This window comes from Empidonax traillii, unplaced genomic scaffold (genome assembly GCF_003031625.1).
Source record: "Empidonax traillii isolate 1590-97213 ecotype Southwest subspecies unplaced genomic scaffold, ASM303162v1 scaffold100:size1405979, whole genome shotgun sequence".
NCBI classification, from domain to species: Eukaryota; Metazoa; Chordata; class Aves; order Passeriformes; family Tyrannidae; genus Empidonax; species Empidonax traillii.
Window position 1 is genome coordinate 251,052 of NW_020955293.1, and position 16,156 is coordinate 267,207.

General features: G+C 42.0%; 1 protein-coding gene across 2 annotated transcripts in view; it reads right to left on the bottom strand.

Moving 5' to 3' along the window:
- Window positions 1–314: 314 nt before the first annotated feature.
- The window catches only part of MTCL1 (microtubule crosslinking factor 1), a 55,564-nt gene continuing 39,722 nt past the window's right edge, over window positions 315–16,156 (bottom strand). For both annotated transcript variants that reach the window (XM_027882052.1, XM_027882053.1), the window contains exons 9-12: window positions 13,488–13,793; window positions 11,228–11,259; window positions 8,229–9,783; window positions 315–1,558 (exon numbers count right to left, since the gene is read on the bottom strand). In XM_027882052.1, the coding sequence (XP_027737853.1) occupies window positions 1,349–1,558; window positions 8,229–9,783; window positions 11,228–11,259; window positions 13,488–13,793 (2,103 nt within the window). In that variant the 3' untranslated portion in view covers window positions 315–1,348. The remainder of the gene's footprint in view (window positions 1,559–8,228; window positions 9,784–11,227; window positions 11,260–13,487; window positions 13,794–16,156) is intronic.

Below are 16,156 nucleotides of genomic sequence, written 5' to 3' on the forward strand. Positions count from 1 at the left end.
TCCCATAAATGACTGAAAACAACAAGCCATATGGCCTCAGAGAAACTCAGGAGATGGGTCCCACTATCTGCGTGAGCAGATGTTTTGTGGAGTTCAGTGAGGGAATTTAGAACATTTCTCATGGCCTTATCCAGTGTTCACAGGAGTTTGTAGAGCACAGCATAATATTTGGCTTTGCCATGACTTATTTCGTATAAGGAAGCATTCTGATTCCCTTTCGAGTAAAGGAGAAGTTTGAGGGCTTTTTTTCCTACCAGTTCAATGAACCTGGGAAGTACCATCATAAAAAAAACATCACAAAGCACTCAAGCAGATTGTAAATACTGAGGGTTTTATTTCCACTTCACATGGTCTCCAGCAGACTCTTAAACAAGACCAGTTACAATTTAGTATGCCCAAAGATCTCCATGGTTTTCCCAAAACAAAGGAAGTTCTCAGTAAACACTGTACATAGCCAGTTGAACTGCTAACAATAATTTAAAAACTCTTTTTGTATAGTCAATGCAAGAATACCAACGATAAAAGTACAGTACAGGTAAATTCACAACAATATTACAGTGAAACAGATTGACTCACATTTATGTGATGGTACAGTAGCAGTATGTACATGCACTAAAGTGCGAGGACCCAGAGGCATGCAAGTCAAGTATTGTAGGTGTATTTTACAGCTAACTCCGTAAGACTTTCTGAGGCATTTTTTTTTAACACATTTTTTTTTGTGTTTACCTGTATTCCCCTCCATCTCAGTTGATCACAAGTCTAGTGAACGAGCTTAATGGCTTTCTTCACTACTTAAAAGGTATCGCTTCAGACAGTTGAAGCATCTTTAAGAACCTTACCTTTAAAAAACTGATAACACTGACATTAAAATAGAATAAAATTAACTTAAGACCCTAGTTTAACATGAAATTAAAAAAAACCCAACCCCAAAAATACCCCAAACCAAAACTGAAAACGTAACAGTGCAAATATAACCAAAAGGCAGTCAGTATTTGGAGAGAGCGCGAGCATGTATTCAAATTCCCTTAAAACTTAATTTACATTTTATTTTAAATCTTACTTTATATCATTTTAACCTTTTTTTTTGTTTGTTTTTGTTAATATACTGTATGTAGAAAAGATGGAGACAAAAATAGTTTTCTCAGCTATGAAAAAATTAAGTTATTACAGGCACATTAACTGTTTCATTCTAGAAACACCTCTGTTTCCCAGGTCGGACATTCAGCAGCTGTTTCTGAGAACATTCTTTGACCTCTCCAAGCGGACCTCCCTCCTTCGTGGCAGAGACGGCTGGCGGGCGACCTGGTGGCGGCGGGTTGTGGCCCCCCCGCCCCGTTCCCATGCGGAGTCAGGCCGGATCGCCTCCCTGGCTGGGGGTCTCTGCCAGAAGCTCCTTGCTTCCGCACTCCTCTGAGGAAGTCAGGTCTCCGGTGGACTGCGACTGTGAGGCAGTAGGGGAATGTGAAGCCCATCGTGATGGTGGGCGCCGGTTCGCTGGTCTCTCTGGCCGGGAGAAGCAGGGTTGGAGGGACGGGGCTAGTGCAGAACAAGGTAGTTCCTTGGCAGCCAAGAGAGCAAAACAGCGGTTAGTGACTTGCATTAGAGGCCGTCTGGATGCGCAAAGAATTAAGAAACAAAATCTTCAAACTAAAGCTAAGCATCTGTCATGTGGCGGGGCAAAAGCAAGCAGCAAACATCTGGCTGTGTGTGTGGGCTCCAGAAAGCTGCATATGTGTCCATGATTTATGGAACAGGTAAGGAGGGAATGAAAGAGGTCTGAGATGAGTTGAAGTAGCTGACAAACTTCCATTTGCTAATTCTCTTTCTGCTAGAAAGAGAAGAGCTGAAAAGCACATTTGCATGATAATCCAGGAAAATCTGCTATTCATTCACTTTACTCTAAGTACTGACCTGCCATAAAAGGGCCAAGTTTGGCATTTGCAAGAGGGGTGAAAATCAACTGCTCACTCTTTTTGTTTGCTTCAGAGTTCACAGTGACATGCAGGAGACTTCTTAGCAGCAGAATAATGACTACGGGAGTAGTCACGATCTCCAGCTGGGTTAAAGATGAGGCTCACCTACAGATTTTGTCTTCTGGAACATCACTTCTTACCGCCAGCTACTAAAGCCTGAACTACAGGATTCAGAGGTACTGTATGTTAAAGATGACATTCACAGAAATGGAAGAAAATGGAAATTTTATTATTCCACCAACTTTCTACTGTTCAGGCTTGGTTAGCTCGCCTTTGCTATTAGAAACAATTTACAGTTGTGATTTTTCACTCTGGCCCTAAGTTGGTAATGCCTCTAATATTTATGGACTTTGCTCACAGCTTAGCTGGGCTTTTTCCCTCACTCTGAATCCTCCTTACACCAAGCTGAGTGACTGTGGGAGTAAACGTGTCTCATAGTGCCAAAGCCAAGCTTCTGAATTTCACTGCACACTTTGTGATTTATAAAAGCAAATCAGAGGAGTTTGTCAACCAATAGCAACGTGTACGCTAAGGAGCAGTCACTGGAAAAGACAGAGGAGTTCAATAAAATCCAGTCTCAAAGTCGGAATGCAAAGTGGCAATAAATGAAGAGAGAGACCAAAACCAACACAGTGCAAAGGAAAAGCTCCGGCACAGTAAGGCACAGAGAAACCAAGGCAGCAGTAGAACAGTGCAGTAGGGATACAAGGATTCAGCACACTGTCTCACATGGGGAAGGAGAAACATGACTAGGGATGGAGAATATTGGAATAGGTAACATGATGTGACTGGCAGTGAACAAACAAGGTGATATACCATTGAACCTCTCAATTGGAGTGGGAAGACCAAACACGAAGACAAAAACATGACAGAAAGATCAATTTTGAAGACACAGAGCTGAGATATGAGAAATGGAGCTGGTGAGACATGCTTTGGAGAGAGTGCATTTTCAGACTCGGGGAAGCCTTAGTAAAGGGTCAACCTTGGTGCCTTTGGGCAATGCGCAGCCAACAGAGAACTGTGCACCAGTGCTTGAGTCAGACCTTTGCCCATCTGCTCTCAGCACTCACAGAGAGCGAGGCTAGTGAGCCACTGCAGGAGATGGTCAGGGGGCTATGGATCCTCAGCCTGAACCACTTCCTACCTCTCTGTGTCCTCACCCCCCGCCCCATCCCTGTGCCATAAACTTCATGACCCTTGCTAAAACAACAGTAAAGCTGAAATATAAATCGGTGCTAACAAAAGGATTTTCTGTGTGTCCTTACTTCACCTTATCCCACTGTGCCCGGGGCAACATATGGTCTGTGAAAGCTGCCACTAGACTCAGATTTGTTAAGGGAAATCTATCTGCACAGCAACACTCACGGGCAGCACATCCCGGAGAACTGAGGCTATGAGATTTGCGGGTTTTGTCTTAGCCTCTTTCTAAACAGAGGCTTAAAATGGTATCTTTATAGCACTGCTTGCTTCTGGCTGCTTTATCCTAGTTTCAGAGCAGTAAATCAGAGTTAGCATGGTGATCATGAAATTTATTTCCATTGCTGCCTCCCAGTTCAAAAGCCTCTCTCCAGCACGCCTGCAGATGTTGGTCAGCTTTCATCGAACAGCAGGGTTAAGCTCATCTTATCTGTGATTTACACATGCCCAGCACCACACAAGGTTGTGCTGGTGATGGCTCCAGGGCCAAAAGTGACTGGCAGTCTAATCTTATAACGTGCTGGCTGCTGAGTCAGTCACCCACACCTGCTGTGTGGAAATCCAGCCACGACAAGGAAACTGCGGAACGGATTGTGAAAACCCTTCCTCACCTTCCAAACAGAGCTGTCATAGCTAGGAATGTTTTTTAAAAAAAATTATCCTGTGGGTAATTTAGTTTGGTTGTTGCTTGAGGGGGTGTGGGTGGACAGGCAGCACTTCTTAGTCTGAACATTGAAAATGGGAAAGATTATTTCAGCTCCAGTTTCTAGCTATTTCCTAAGCCAGGCTGTCAGCCACCGTGGCTATGCCTATATTAATAAAATAAAAACAAACCAGTTTTCTCTTTCCTCTGAGGCAGAGTGGATGGTCACAGCTCATGTCTGCACAGCACCATCCCTTCACTGCAGCAGCTGCAGACACTGGCCAAAATTGGGCCTGGAACAGCTTAATGAGCGAAAGTGACTATTAGCCACAGGTTGGTGCTGGAGCCCCCTTCCCAGCCCTCTCCACCTGCTACTGTAGCCAAGGCTGGAGGGAAGGCACCCTGAGGCTTCCAGAAGCCCTGTGCAGTGCTGTGTATTTCTCCAAACAAACAAAAAAAAAAAACCAACAAACAAAAAAAACCCCAAACAAACAAACAAAAAAAGTTTTATTTAAATCGGAATCCCTTCTTAATCTTTTTGCATACCTTTGTGTTGGTTTTAAACCTTGCCAATTTTTAAAAGTTCAACAAAAAAAACCACAACAGCACAAATTTTGACTGAAGTGTGACCTCTTCATAGCCTGTGCTTCTGCAGGACATGGCAGATGAGCTCCTATCTTGAGTGTTTCCTGACTGTCGCATACGAAGGACCCCACATGGATATCGGGTATGCACTGATACCTCTGCAGCTGTGATCATTTATTTCCCTTGGTTAACCCACGTGTTCAAAGATGACCGCTTTCGGAAAGCTCTGGAAACAAGGTAGAAAGCACTTACAGCAGTGAGGCAGGCAGGGTTAGAGTCCCCAGGGGGCAGTTAATAAGACAGTTTGGTTCTGGACAGAACAGACAGAAAAGAAAAAGAAAGCAAGTAGTTGGAAAGAACTGTTTTAATCGATTATTTTTTTTAAAGTGAAGATTTCATGTCAGCAAGGAAGAAGTCTCCAGATGTTACTACTCGTTCAGATCATGTTACCGCTGTTATCACAGGGAAACTAATAATAAAAAATAAAAGATAAGCCACTAGCAGAAAAAGATTTAGAAAGGAAGGAAGCAAACAAACCAATCTTTTACAATCCCAGCACAGTCTCAGAAGAGGAATAGCAATAAACAAAGCAAATATTTCTACTCAGCAGAAAGTTATCCTTTGCCAACTTTGACTAGGGATAGAGAAAAACCACATTACTATGAAAGGAGAATAAAGCTGTAATTTTTCCCTTTGTTTAATTTCAAGAGAGAATTTCTGCTTATGAAACCTTTAACAACTGAAAAAGTGACTGATATTTTGTGTTGCTCATGCTTGTGTTGCTCAGGTTTCATGACAGCCCTTTGTCTCACCATTCTTCCTTGTTTCCCTTTAACAGTGATGCTGGATGGAAGACTCAAACTAAAGCAAAAGCCCTTTATTTCCAACAACACCTTCCCTAATTTTTCACATTCCTCCTTCCATGCTGAACAGTTCAGTGGCAAACATGCAGCAATTGCTCTGCCTTCGCAAGCAGAGAATGCAGCACCTGCCCTCTCCTCTGTGGGTCTGTGTGGATGGTCCTTTCACCGTGCTGTCTCCAGAAATGAGTCTGACCCTCAGTCCAGAACTGTTGTGTAACCTCCATGATCTACATCCCAGCTAGCCATAGAAGCAAAATGTTCATCCAGCTATTACGTTGTTACTTAGGCAGTGCTAATCTGCATTTTTAATAATATAAATCCTATGATATGCAAATAAGATATTGGTTTAGTGAATTAGCAGGATAAGACACTAGTAGGCCACACGAGGTGGAATAAATATACTTGGGCAAGTTAGAAAATACAAAGTTATTGCTACTCTGAATGCACACACACTCACATGCTTACATACTTATGTACGTCAGTACATGAACCAGATTTCATATTTGCAGCAGAAATATAAAAGGATATTATGTAACTAAGCAACTCAGAAGCTCAAATTAAAGAAAAGTCACTGAGAGGTGTTGCAAGTAAGTTTAAAAGTAATTTAATATACTGTGCCACGACTGCAGAAACCAGAAGGCCAGGTGGTAAGAAGATCACTTGACTTGGCCAGAAACCAACAGGTGAGGGGGAAGCAGAGCAGGGATCTACACGAAGGTGGCAGCGTCTTGTCAGCACTTCCTCAAGAACAAGCCTGCCTCCTTCAAGATCATCATTCGCTGAACTGCTGCGTCTGGCTTTGTACAAAATGTGCTAAGTGGAATTTGTACAAAGTGTAATTTATGTGGTAGGTGTAATCCACAAATAACCCAAGGCATCTGCAGAGTATAAACTTATTTGTGGTTTTGTGTTCAGCAGTGAACCCATGCTCCGTTGACTACATCTTGCACAGCATCACCTCACCCAGGGAAAGCTAAGCTCAAGCTGTGAATGCCTACTACCTTCCTTTTCAATCCACAGTCCTGAGAAATGACAGGATCACCCAAAGAACGTAACCTGTGCATTTAGACAGCAGTCATAATAGCCAAGTAGGAGATGCAAGGAAAAACAAGTCTTAGCTCTGAGGCTCAGAACTCAAAAAAATAGGCAAAAATACTGAGAATTCACAAAAAGGAGCAATTTTCTGCCAGTTTGACAGTCAATGAGTTTTTGCTAAATAGCATTGACCCAAATCCCTCTGTGCATCATATGCAGGTACTGACGCTAGTTGCATTTTGCCAGCAGCAATTTATAATGATGAAGGATGACATCCGTTGATACATTTGAAATCTACCAAGACATTTAAAAGATACAGAAGGAAATTAAGAGTTTCCAGGGATGCCTTGAAGGCAAAGCTGAGTTGAACCTGCAAGAGTTCAACACACTTTCTAGAGAGGACCAGTGGTGTATTTTCAGTATTTCAAACTAAGGAAAAAATACAGAGATAGCTAGAAAAAGTCAAATAAATGAGGCTGCTTTCCACTTTTATTCACTCTGAGGTATGTGCACAAAGACCACTTTCACTCACTGATATTTATAATCTTCATGTGGTTTCTTTTTTTCCTTAATGTAAAAAGTTCTCTACTTATATCTGTTTAAACTGCATATAGGGAATATATCCTCAGCTTTGGATCCTCTGTTAAGCAATAAAGATCACACCCTCTGAGCAGTACCTACAAAAGAGGAACCGATTGCACATTGAGAACCACCCACTAAATGCAAGGCAAACTGCAGACCAAAGGTTCCAGCACTCAGGTTCCCACAAATCTTTCAAGCTAAATGTTGAGTTAAAAAACCTTCCCTTTCGTGGCTATCTGAGACAAGAGGGCTGGGGGTCTGCCCAGTGAAGGCAAGGTGGGATGTCTGGGGTGTGCAGGGAGCTGCTGCCTGCCAAGAAGGAGCTGCTGCCCTGCATCCAGGGCTCACCAAAATCATCAGGTGTCAAAGGGACAGCACAGGTCAAAGAGGATGACAAGTGTCTGTCCCTGCCCTGGGCAGTATCACCAGCCAGCAGGTCACACACCATTTCAGGGCTGCACCAGAAAGGCAACATGTGCTGGTAAGAGCTGGGCATAATTCAGCTTTTCCAGGCCTCCTCAGAGTTACACTCCCAAGGGCATATGGGTTCAACAGAAACAGGACATTTAGACACTGGTAACTGAAAGCTTTCATCCATCGTGAGTGACACACTCTTTTTTTGTTGGTTGCTCTAGCTCATAACTGTACTCCAGACTAACCCCTAACATCCAGGCACACTTGCTGAGACAAAATTGATGACAAAATATCAATAAGGAGCTCTTAAACACTAAGTAGATATGTGCTTAGACTAGTTGATTATATATATATATATATAAATTTTTCTTTTTCTTATTTTTGTAAGGCAGCAACAGTTAGTACCAAACTTCATGCCATTTAATCACATTCACATACCTGAGCCATACTTAATCAAATACATTCAGAAAAATGTATGCTGAAGGCCCTGAAGCTTTGGTTCAGGATATTGTAGAGACTGTTTTTCACGCCAGCTTGTTAACACCTGTTCTTGTGTAGTAGAAAGAAGCTACCTTTCCATCCAGCATAAAAGAGAAATTTACTCAAACCTAGAGTCCCTAGAGCATCTGTAACATGTGGTGTGTTTTGTGACAGAATACCCTTATCCCAGTCATTCAGAGAAGAACCATTTTTATCCTGGAAGGATAAAACTCTTCTGATGCTTTCAAGCCCAATAAGCTGCCAGGGTAGAAACTCAATTCTTTAGTGAGTTCTTCAGTGACTAATCCAATAGTTGACTGGAACTCGCTGGTGGTACCATGACAGAACTAGGATATTTATTGTAAATACTCACTCGGACTGCAAGAGATCTCATAATGCATTTGTTCAAAGAAGAGTGCACTTAGCTATGGGAGGAAAAACAAGCAAACTCATTACCTCTATGGACCCTGGATCTACTTTGACAATTTCTCCTGTGCTGTTGTCATTGCTAAGATTTGGTGGGCTGTGTGAAGATAGCCTTCTGTCTTCCTTTAAGGCATGCTCCAAAAGTTTCTTATTCAAGATCCTGGCAGCATTTTCTGCAAGCGTGTACCCTGGAGGAGCAGATAAGTCCTGCCTGATACTTGTCACCTCAGTCCCTTCTTCCTTTTGCATCTCTGTCCCCAAACGGAGAGGACTGGGTGATCTGCCACGGGCATTTGTACATGGCTCCTGCAATGGGCCCAGTTCTGGCCTGGGTTCTGCAGACCTGGACCGGCTGCTGGATCTGGGGCATTTTTGGAAGGTCTCATGAAAGATGGGGCTGTGGTCAATAATGTTGAACAAACTGGAGAGTCCATCGTTGATAGTGGTGTGGACAGGACTCTCCCGTGTAGTAGTTGATCTTGCCCAGGCGGACTCACTGAATCCTTTCTGAGGTGTGCCAGGCATAGTCCGGTTATTTGGCTGGTCTGATTTGGGGAGGATTTTCCTTTGCAGCTTTGGAGAGCCATATTTGGGGGAACAGCATGTGCGTTCAAACTTAGCCTGGACCTTTTCAATGACGGGGGTCACTTGCCTGCTTCTTAGGCTTCTGGATGGTGAGGAAACAGGCGTGGACCCCCCCTTTGGTGTCAGACACTTGTGTGGGCTGCTGGTGATACTGCGCAGGGTTTCTGTTTGCAAGCCAACGCTGATGGTCTGGGTGGTCTGTGTCCCTGTCGTCCTCATGCCATTGGTTTGACACGCAGTGTCCTTAAACTGAGGCTCCGTGGAGTTGGAGCGTATTGCGTTTCGGACAGAGAAAGCGACCTCCTTCATGTCATCACTCATGTTTTTGGACATCTCCAAGCTGTGCAAGGGTGAGGCAAAGCCCACAGTAGTGCAAATAGGACGTTCAATGGGATGAAGGCCATTCTCCAGAAAATCTTTATGATGTTTGGCCAGGTCACAAGACCACCTTCCAAACATATCCGAGGAAGTACCTTTTGTCTCGGCAACGTTCCCCATAGCTTTGGTCACAGAAAACAGGAAGTCTGGCTCAACCTGATTTTTCCCTTCGCCGCCAGCTATCATTGAGTTATCGAACCTACGGACAACTGGTGGGCTGTGAAACACCCGAACTCCCATTTTTTCAGTTACTCCGTGACTCCTCGTTGTCTGCTTTTGGCAGTGCTCTGGGCTAGTCACGGTGTTAGTTGTCATAGTGACACTGGTGGTGAGGTACCATGATGATGCCTGGAATGGATCTGAAGCAGGATCATTCCCGACTTTCCCAACTTCTGTCCTTTCTGCCCAGCCTTCAGTAGGCTTCTCAGTGGCCCCACCATGGCTCCTAGTGGTATTGTAATCCCAGTTTTTGTTGAACTCCTCGATGTATTTCAGATCATCAGGAGACAGGGGAGGGGTTATATCATCTTTGCTGTTGGATGAAGGCAGGTTTTTGTCTGGTAGAAATGGAGAAATATCCATCAGGCGTTGAAATTCTGACATGGAAGAAACGGACATTGCCCTGGAGAGGGGAACACAAGAGAGTCACACATAGGCTTGAAAATTGTCACAGAGTGACTTATTTTCACCAGCAAATTAACTCTGGAAACCCAGCTTTCACTATCTGCTTACATATAAACCCACTTCAATCATAGAATCATAGACTATCCTGACTTGGAAGGGACCCACAAGAAACATCAAAGTCCAACTCCTGTCCTTGCACAGGATAACCCCAGGAATCACATCATTTGTATAAGAGTATTGACCAAATGCTTCCTGAAATCTGGCAGGCTTGGTACCATGACCACTTCCCAGGGGAGCCAGTTCCAGTGCCCAATCACTCCCTGGGTGAAAAAGCTTGTCCTAATTTTCCTTCCTTTTCCCTTTCTTTTATTAAAGTACCCTTTCATTATCTTTAAAATGCATGCAAACATTCCTGATGTGTCAGTAAAGGTACCAAATGGTTTATTAATGGTTCTTAATTCACAGCTTTCTCATGGATTACTGCTTGGCAAGTGTCTGAAATATGGAAGAGTAGGATGCATTTCAGAATTATACCATTCACAGAAAATGAGTGTTTGTGACAATACGAGGCAGACTTTGCAAACAATTGTGGAGTATTTCTGACTTGCTGGGAAATTAGCAAATCCACTCCCACTCCTGAGACTGCCCAGGCTGCACAGCTGGTGTCTAGTGATGTGGGACCTCCAGCTGAGACGCTGTTGCATTGAACTGGCTTGGTGAGTTGAGCCTGTGCTGAAATTCAGCCCAAGGGAATCTCTGAGTGATAATGCTGAATTCTTGGCTTTCCCACATTTCACTCGTTTGTAAAAATCACAGGCGTTCTGCTGAATTGCCCTACAGCTTTGTTTAAAAAAAAAAAATCACACAAAAAAACCCCCTTTCTGAATGGGACTACATAAAACTGCAAATAAGTGTAGTTATCAGAATCAGCTCAATGAGGTAACTCGAGCTGTGTAAGAATTCATCAAGTAATGGTTTTCATGTATCAGTGATCTGGAGGACAGAGTAAATTCACAATGTGAGTTTTTAATCACGATCTCTAGCTGCACTTGGGGTGTGTTTCTGTTAGGCAGTCAGGTGAGTACAGTTTTTAAGCGGATCTCCTAGTCAGATCCTCTGGTTTGCATTGGTGGCAACCTCAGAGAGCATGGGCTGGGTTTCAATGTCTACAGTTCTGCACTACTCACTAAGGTAGGCGTAGCCTTCCCTGTAAGATGCAGTTTTCTGCACTTTCCTACAGTTTGATCTTTGTGCACCACACGTTATCAGAGTAGAACAAAAGTATACTGAGATAAATTAATCCCTGGGTAAATCCATTAATATGGCTATCAGGCCACTTAGGAGGTGGCACAGCTATGCCTCAGGTCTTTGGTTTGGGTGCAGAGAGCTATAGTTCTGGCACTTGAGTATTTGCTGGGTTTTTCCTTGTAAGTTTTACTCACCTTTGAAGATTTCCTTTGTGTGTTTCTTCCTCCTGATTAAAAACAGAAACAAACAGAATAAGTTATTTCTGAACAATCAACTTAGGGGTATTTTATCATTCACTTCCCATTAGTTGCACTAGGTATGTTTGTCTCTAAAAAGAGAAAATATTGGCAGTGAAAATATTCTTCACTTTATACATAGGCAGTAGAATGGGCAATCCCATCGGGATAACACACTTCACAGGTAAAGCCTGTATGCCAAATCTACATCACCCTTGAACTTTGATATGCCCATGCAATCATAAATGGAGGTAGGCTGCAAGCGGCTTTTTTCCACAGTGTAGTGTTTTGGACCATATATTTGTGAGTGAAATTGTTCTGTGGAGGTAATCTATATTATACCAGAGACCTAGCTGTGCTGCAGTAAGAGAGAAACTGAGGTGCTTTGACATAATATTTTACTATATGTTTCTCTAGGAGCCAACAAGCGGCACAAGTCGAAACTCATTAAACTCGTCATATTAAATGTGTGGGAAGACTGTTGCTTCTTTCATAGGGGGAATACCTACAGCTTGCTAATGGCATGAAGATGTTTTTATGGCAGTTATTTCCATGTGACAATTCCCATAATGAGTTGGGGTTTTAAATAGATACTTCTGAAGCAATTGCTTTACAGTGATTTTAACTGTTTGCTTATATTTCTAATAAACTATAGGGATTACAAAATAAGATCAGGATAAAAAGAGTATTAATATCTCTTACTTTTATTTGACCTCATGAAAGCAAGAACCTCACCAGCACAGAAGTGCATTTCAGATTGGGACTATTCAAAAACAGCACTGCTTAACTCAGCAAATACCTTCTGGTATTTATCCAGAGTCAGGGAAAAAAATAGTAGTAAGCTGATCCTTCTTGCATCCACTGTGGTATAAGTTTGGAATAACGTTGGTGACTTCAGTGGAGTTACTGCACAGTTATCTGATCTAAGTGAATACATAATCAGGGTGAAGGCTGGATTGAATTCTGCTGCAGTTAGTACCAAAGAGAAAATATAGTGGAAAGGTAGAGTCAGCAGGCTGCAGTTGTCTCTGTGCATCCTCAGTTAAGCTATTCATTAAACTCCAATCAGTCTCACTTGAGCAAACCCTCTGAGGGAAAATTACTTTGCCCAGGTTCCCCTAAAATATGCTTTTCTTTAGGAAAGAAGCTATGCAAATATCACCAAAGACCAAATTTTGCTGCCCACATTTTTGTTAATGGCAGTAATGTCTGAAAAACACAAAATGGAAGAGAGAGCTCCCTTGTCTAAATATCAGACTGAATTTGAAGGAAACAGAAATCAAAATTAAACACAAAACTTAGTTCCCTGACACTGTACTGACATTCTTCACTGAGCACTTGTACATGCATGAAATAAAAGCAAAGAAATAATAAATAGGGGATCCCACACTGCCAGCCATGCAGTTATGGCACTGAGGGAAGAAAATTTGAAAAACATAGGTACCTACAGCTACTTCAAATGTAAGAAGGGCAATCATATTTCTTGCCTCTCTTAGTATTTTTTGTTTTGCTTCCTCTCAAAAAACTTGATTTTGCAATCCTTTAGCTTTGTACCAGCATATAGAGACAGGAACCCTGGGTTTCATTCAGCAACAATGTAAACAGAACTCTGAAGACCTGGAAATGGCGAAAATAAGCCTTCTGCAGTGCAGATTTTTGCAGGACACAGACTGCATTCACTATGTCCCAACGGCATCTTTCAGTGCTGTGTTATACATCTTTATAGCTTTCTGGTATGATTTCAGGGTAGGTACTCTTCTGATGAATAACTATTTTTTTAACATCTTATCTCACTTACTCATGCTAATCTGTTTGGAAGGCAATCACAGTAGAACAACCAGAAGTGCCTCTCTACAGCACTTATTGCTTTACTAACAAAATAAAAGCCTGTGTTTCTTCATAAATAAGTATCTCCTTACAACTGGAAATGATTTAAGACCTTCTAAACCAATATGTTGTGTCAAATATAGTTATCACACATACTATGATGATGAAGTAATTGTGAGACCTTTAGGCCGGCTCCCACTTTCTCAGGTGATTGACATTGGTGTTATCGGCTCATAACAAGGAATGAAAACTTGTCCCTACTAAATCCACTACTGGGTAACCGTAAGCAGTGCCTGTGACACAATATCTCATTTCCTACAGCAGGGAGGCTGTACCAATTTTGACACAAGAGATAACACGCCAGCATGATAAAATGTAGAAGAGCGCATACTTCCGTTAATCCAGTCAAGAATTTCTCCCGCTCCAGCTGCCGAGGCCGATGCTCATCAGATTCATCGGGAGAATCAAGAGACAGAGATTCCAGAAAGAGGTTTTCTGTGCCACTGCACCGATCACTCTCCTTCAGCTTAGACAGCGACCGATCGTCAAACTGGATGGTGTCTGAGTCGGAGTAGGATCTGGATCCCATCGGACGAGGCACGTGAAGGTTCCCCTGGGTCGTAAACGGACGACGGCTACTGTCATTCTGCTCACACAGCAAACCACCTCCTCTTCGTGGGCTCGCTTCTTTCTGAAGCTGGAGACAAGGCAAATTAAAAGGAGCAGCAATTAATTCTGTAGTGTATGGCATTTGGCAGAACTCATCCTTCCCCAGGAGCAAGGCACCCATGCCCTGGGGAGGCACCTGGAGATCGCTGCCTGACTCCAGGAGTGCACCTCTGAGAGACACAGGCCTTGCTCTACTGGTCCTTCCACAAAGGGAGATGTCTCTAGAACTTTGATGCTATTACTCATGGGACTTTGAGTGACTAGATGTGTGTATGTATAGTTTTGGTTGTTTACATGTATATGTATACATATATACACACTGTTTGTATATATACACAAAATAATGCATCTGTATGTAATTTGATTTTTAAGGAAACGAATCAACACAGACTGTTATTTAAAAGCAATCCTGAAAGCAATACAAGCAGAGGCTCAAGGAAGGGTGAGTGACTTGGAGTCTCATCAAAACAAACACTTTTTTTTTTCTGGTCAGCAGCACAAAGGTTGGGCTTTTATGTACATCATTTGTTTCCACAGGTGAATATTATGCTTAATAAAAAACAATAGTTTTGGTTTATAAATGGTCTAGCCTTAATGCATGGCTAGAAACTCAACTATTTGTACGGAACAGCATTGTCAAAGGGATTAATTGTGCATGCAACACACGTTCAAAGAAAATGCATATTTATAGAAGGACCATCAAGGCTATTAGCTCTACATTTTGCAAAAGCTGGGTGAAGAGAGGATGAACCATCAGTGAAACTGCCAATATTAAAACTGGATTATCAACTTCTGATTTTTCTTATTTAGAAGATCAACTTCACTTTTAATTGTAAATACAAAGGATGGTTGAAATAAGTGGTGTTTTCAATCATGATGAATGACAGCAGGAATCTGATAAGAACTCTGATGTTTTGCTAGAGCAGCCTGCTAAGCTTAGTGACAATAACCTGAAAATGCAAGTCATTCCCTAGGAGCCTGGAGCTTGAGAACCTACAAAACATATTAATCTTGTTATACGTTTGGAAAAATAAACAGACATTGTACTGCCTAATTTAGATCTATTTTAGGTCCCAAACGATTACATTTGCACTTGAGCTGAGAACACTGAGGTTCTTTCTTGATTCAGGTCTACAAAAACAGGAATGCATCTTCAGTGTTTTGCTCACGATATATAAAATCTGAAAGAGTTTTATTAAAAGGAACTAATGTAGGGTGTCCTATAGAGGCAGGGTCTGGAAGGTATATCTCAAGAGATCCTGGAATCCATTCTCCAGTATATGGGCAAGACCCAAAGCAAGGAGAACCGGTAATTACATCCTTTCTGTATAGATAGCTCCAATTTCAAGCCCTTCAGATTTTTGGAGATCCTGTAAGAATAATAATCTGGAAACCTTTATGAGAAAACGGTACAGATGCTGTCTCACTCTCTGAGTATCAGACAGCTGACAGAAGAATTAAAGTGAGAAATACTGCCCTAACTTTTCAAGAGAGACTAACGATTTTGAGTCCTCATGTATTTTTACTTTAAACACACTTTTCATGAAGGTAATCTTGTGAGTTTAAGTATTTGTCGATGTGCTCTGTGCACAATTAGCTTTAGGAGCACGGGCGAGAGATATTCTCTAAGGGAAAACAAAGTGACAGAGGACTTAAAAGGAAAAAACAACAACTCTGAGCTCTGAAAAAAGTAGGTCATCATGTTTTTTATATGTGAGCAGTATTCCCACAACCATTCAAAGTATTTTATATATTTTATACATTGGTATGAGCTTCCCCCTTATCATACATGTATTATTCAGGAGCTGTGTGAAAGCAGACAGGCATAGAGCATTAGTACGAAATTTGGCAAGCATGCTTCTGCTATCTCTTAGACTCTGTTTTTCAAACATACACAGTGGTGTAGTCTCCTCATCCTCTACATATTGCCATACATGGAATACACAGAGAAAAACCCTGAGGAGAAGGACTTCAAAGATATACTAATTGTTTCCATATAAAGCAGGGCATGACTGCAATCTGAGAAGATATTCAACTAAAAGCCTGCAAATATTTGGAAGCTTCCTGTCACACAGGGAAATGTTTGATTATAAGCAAAGATGGAATTATGAAGTTTTGTAGGCAGGTAGCCAATATTTCAAATGTTATTTCTGATCATCTAGTCCTCTGAAATTAGCTTGATAAAATATTTTTATTTCCCTTATTCATTGCTAATTCTGTGTACAGCTCTGTTGCACAGTAAATATGTAGTTAAAGCCTAGAGGTTTCAGAATAGTAACAGAGAAATCAGTTCTAGGTAAGAGCTATTTTGTAGGCTATCCCAAGATGACACTGAGAGGTTACATCAGGTTTTAAGAGAATTAAAGCCTAGGTAACATTAACAGGGATTTC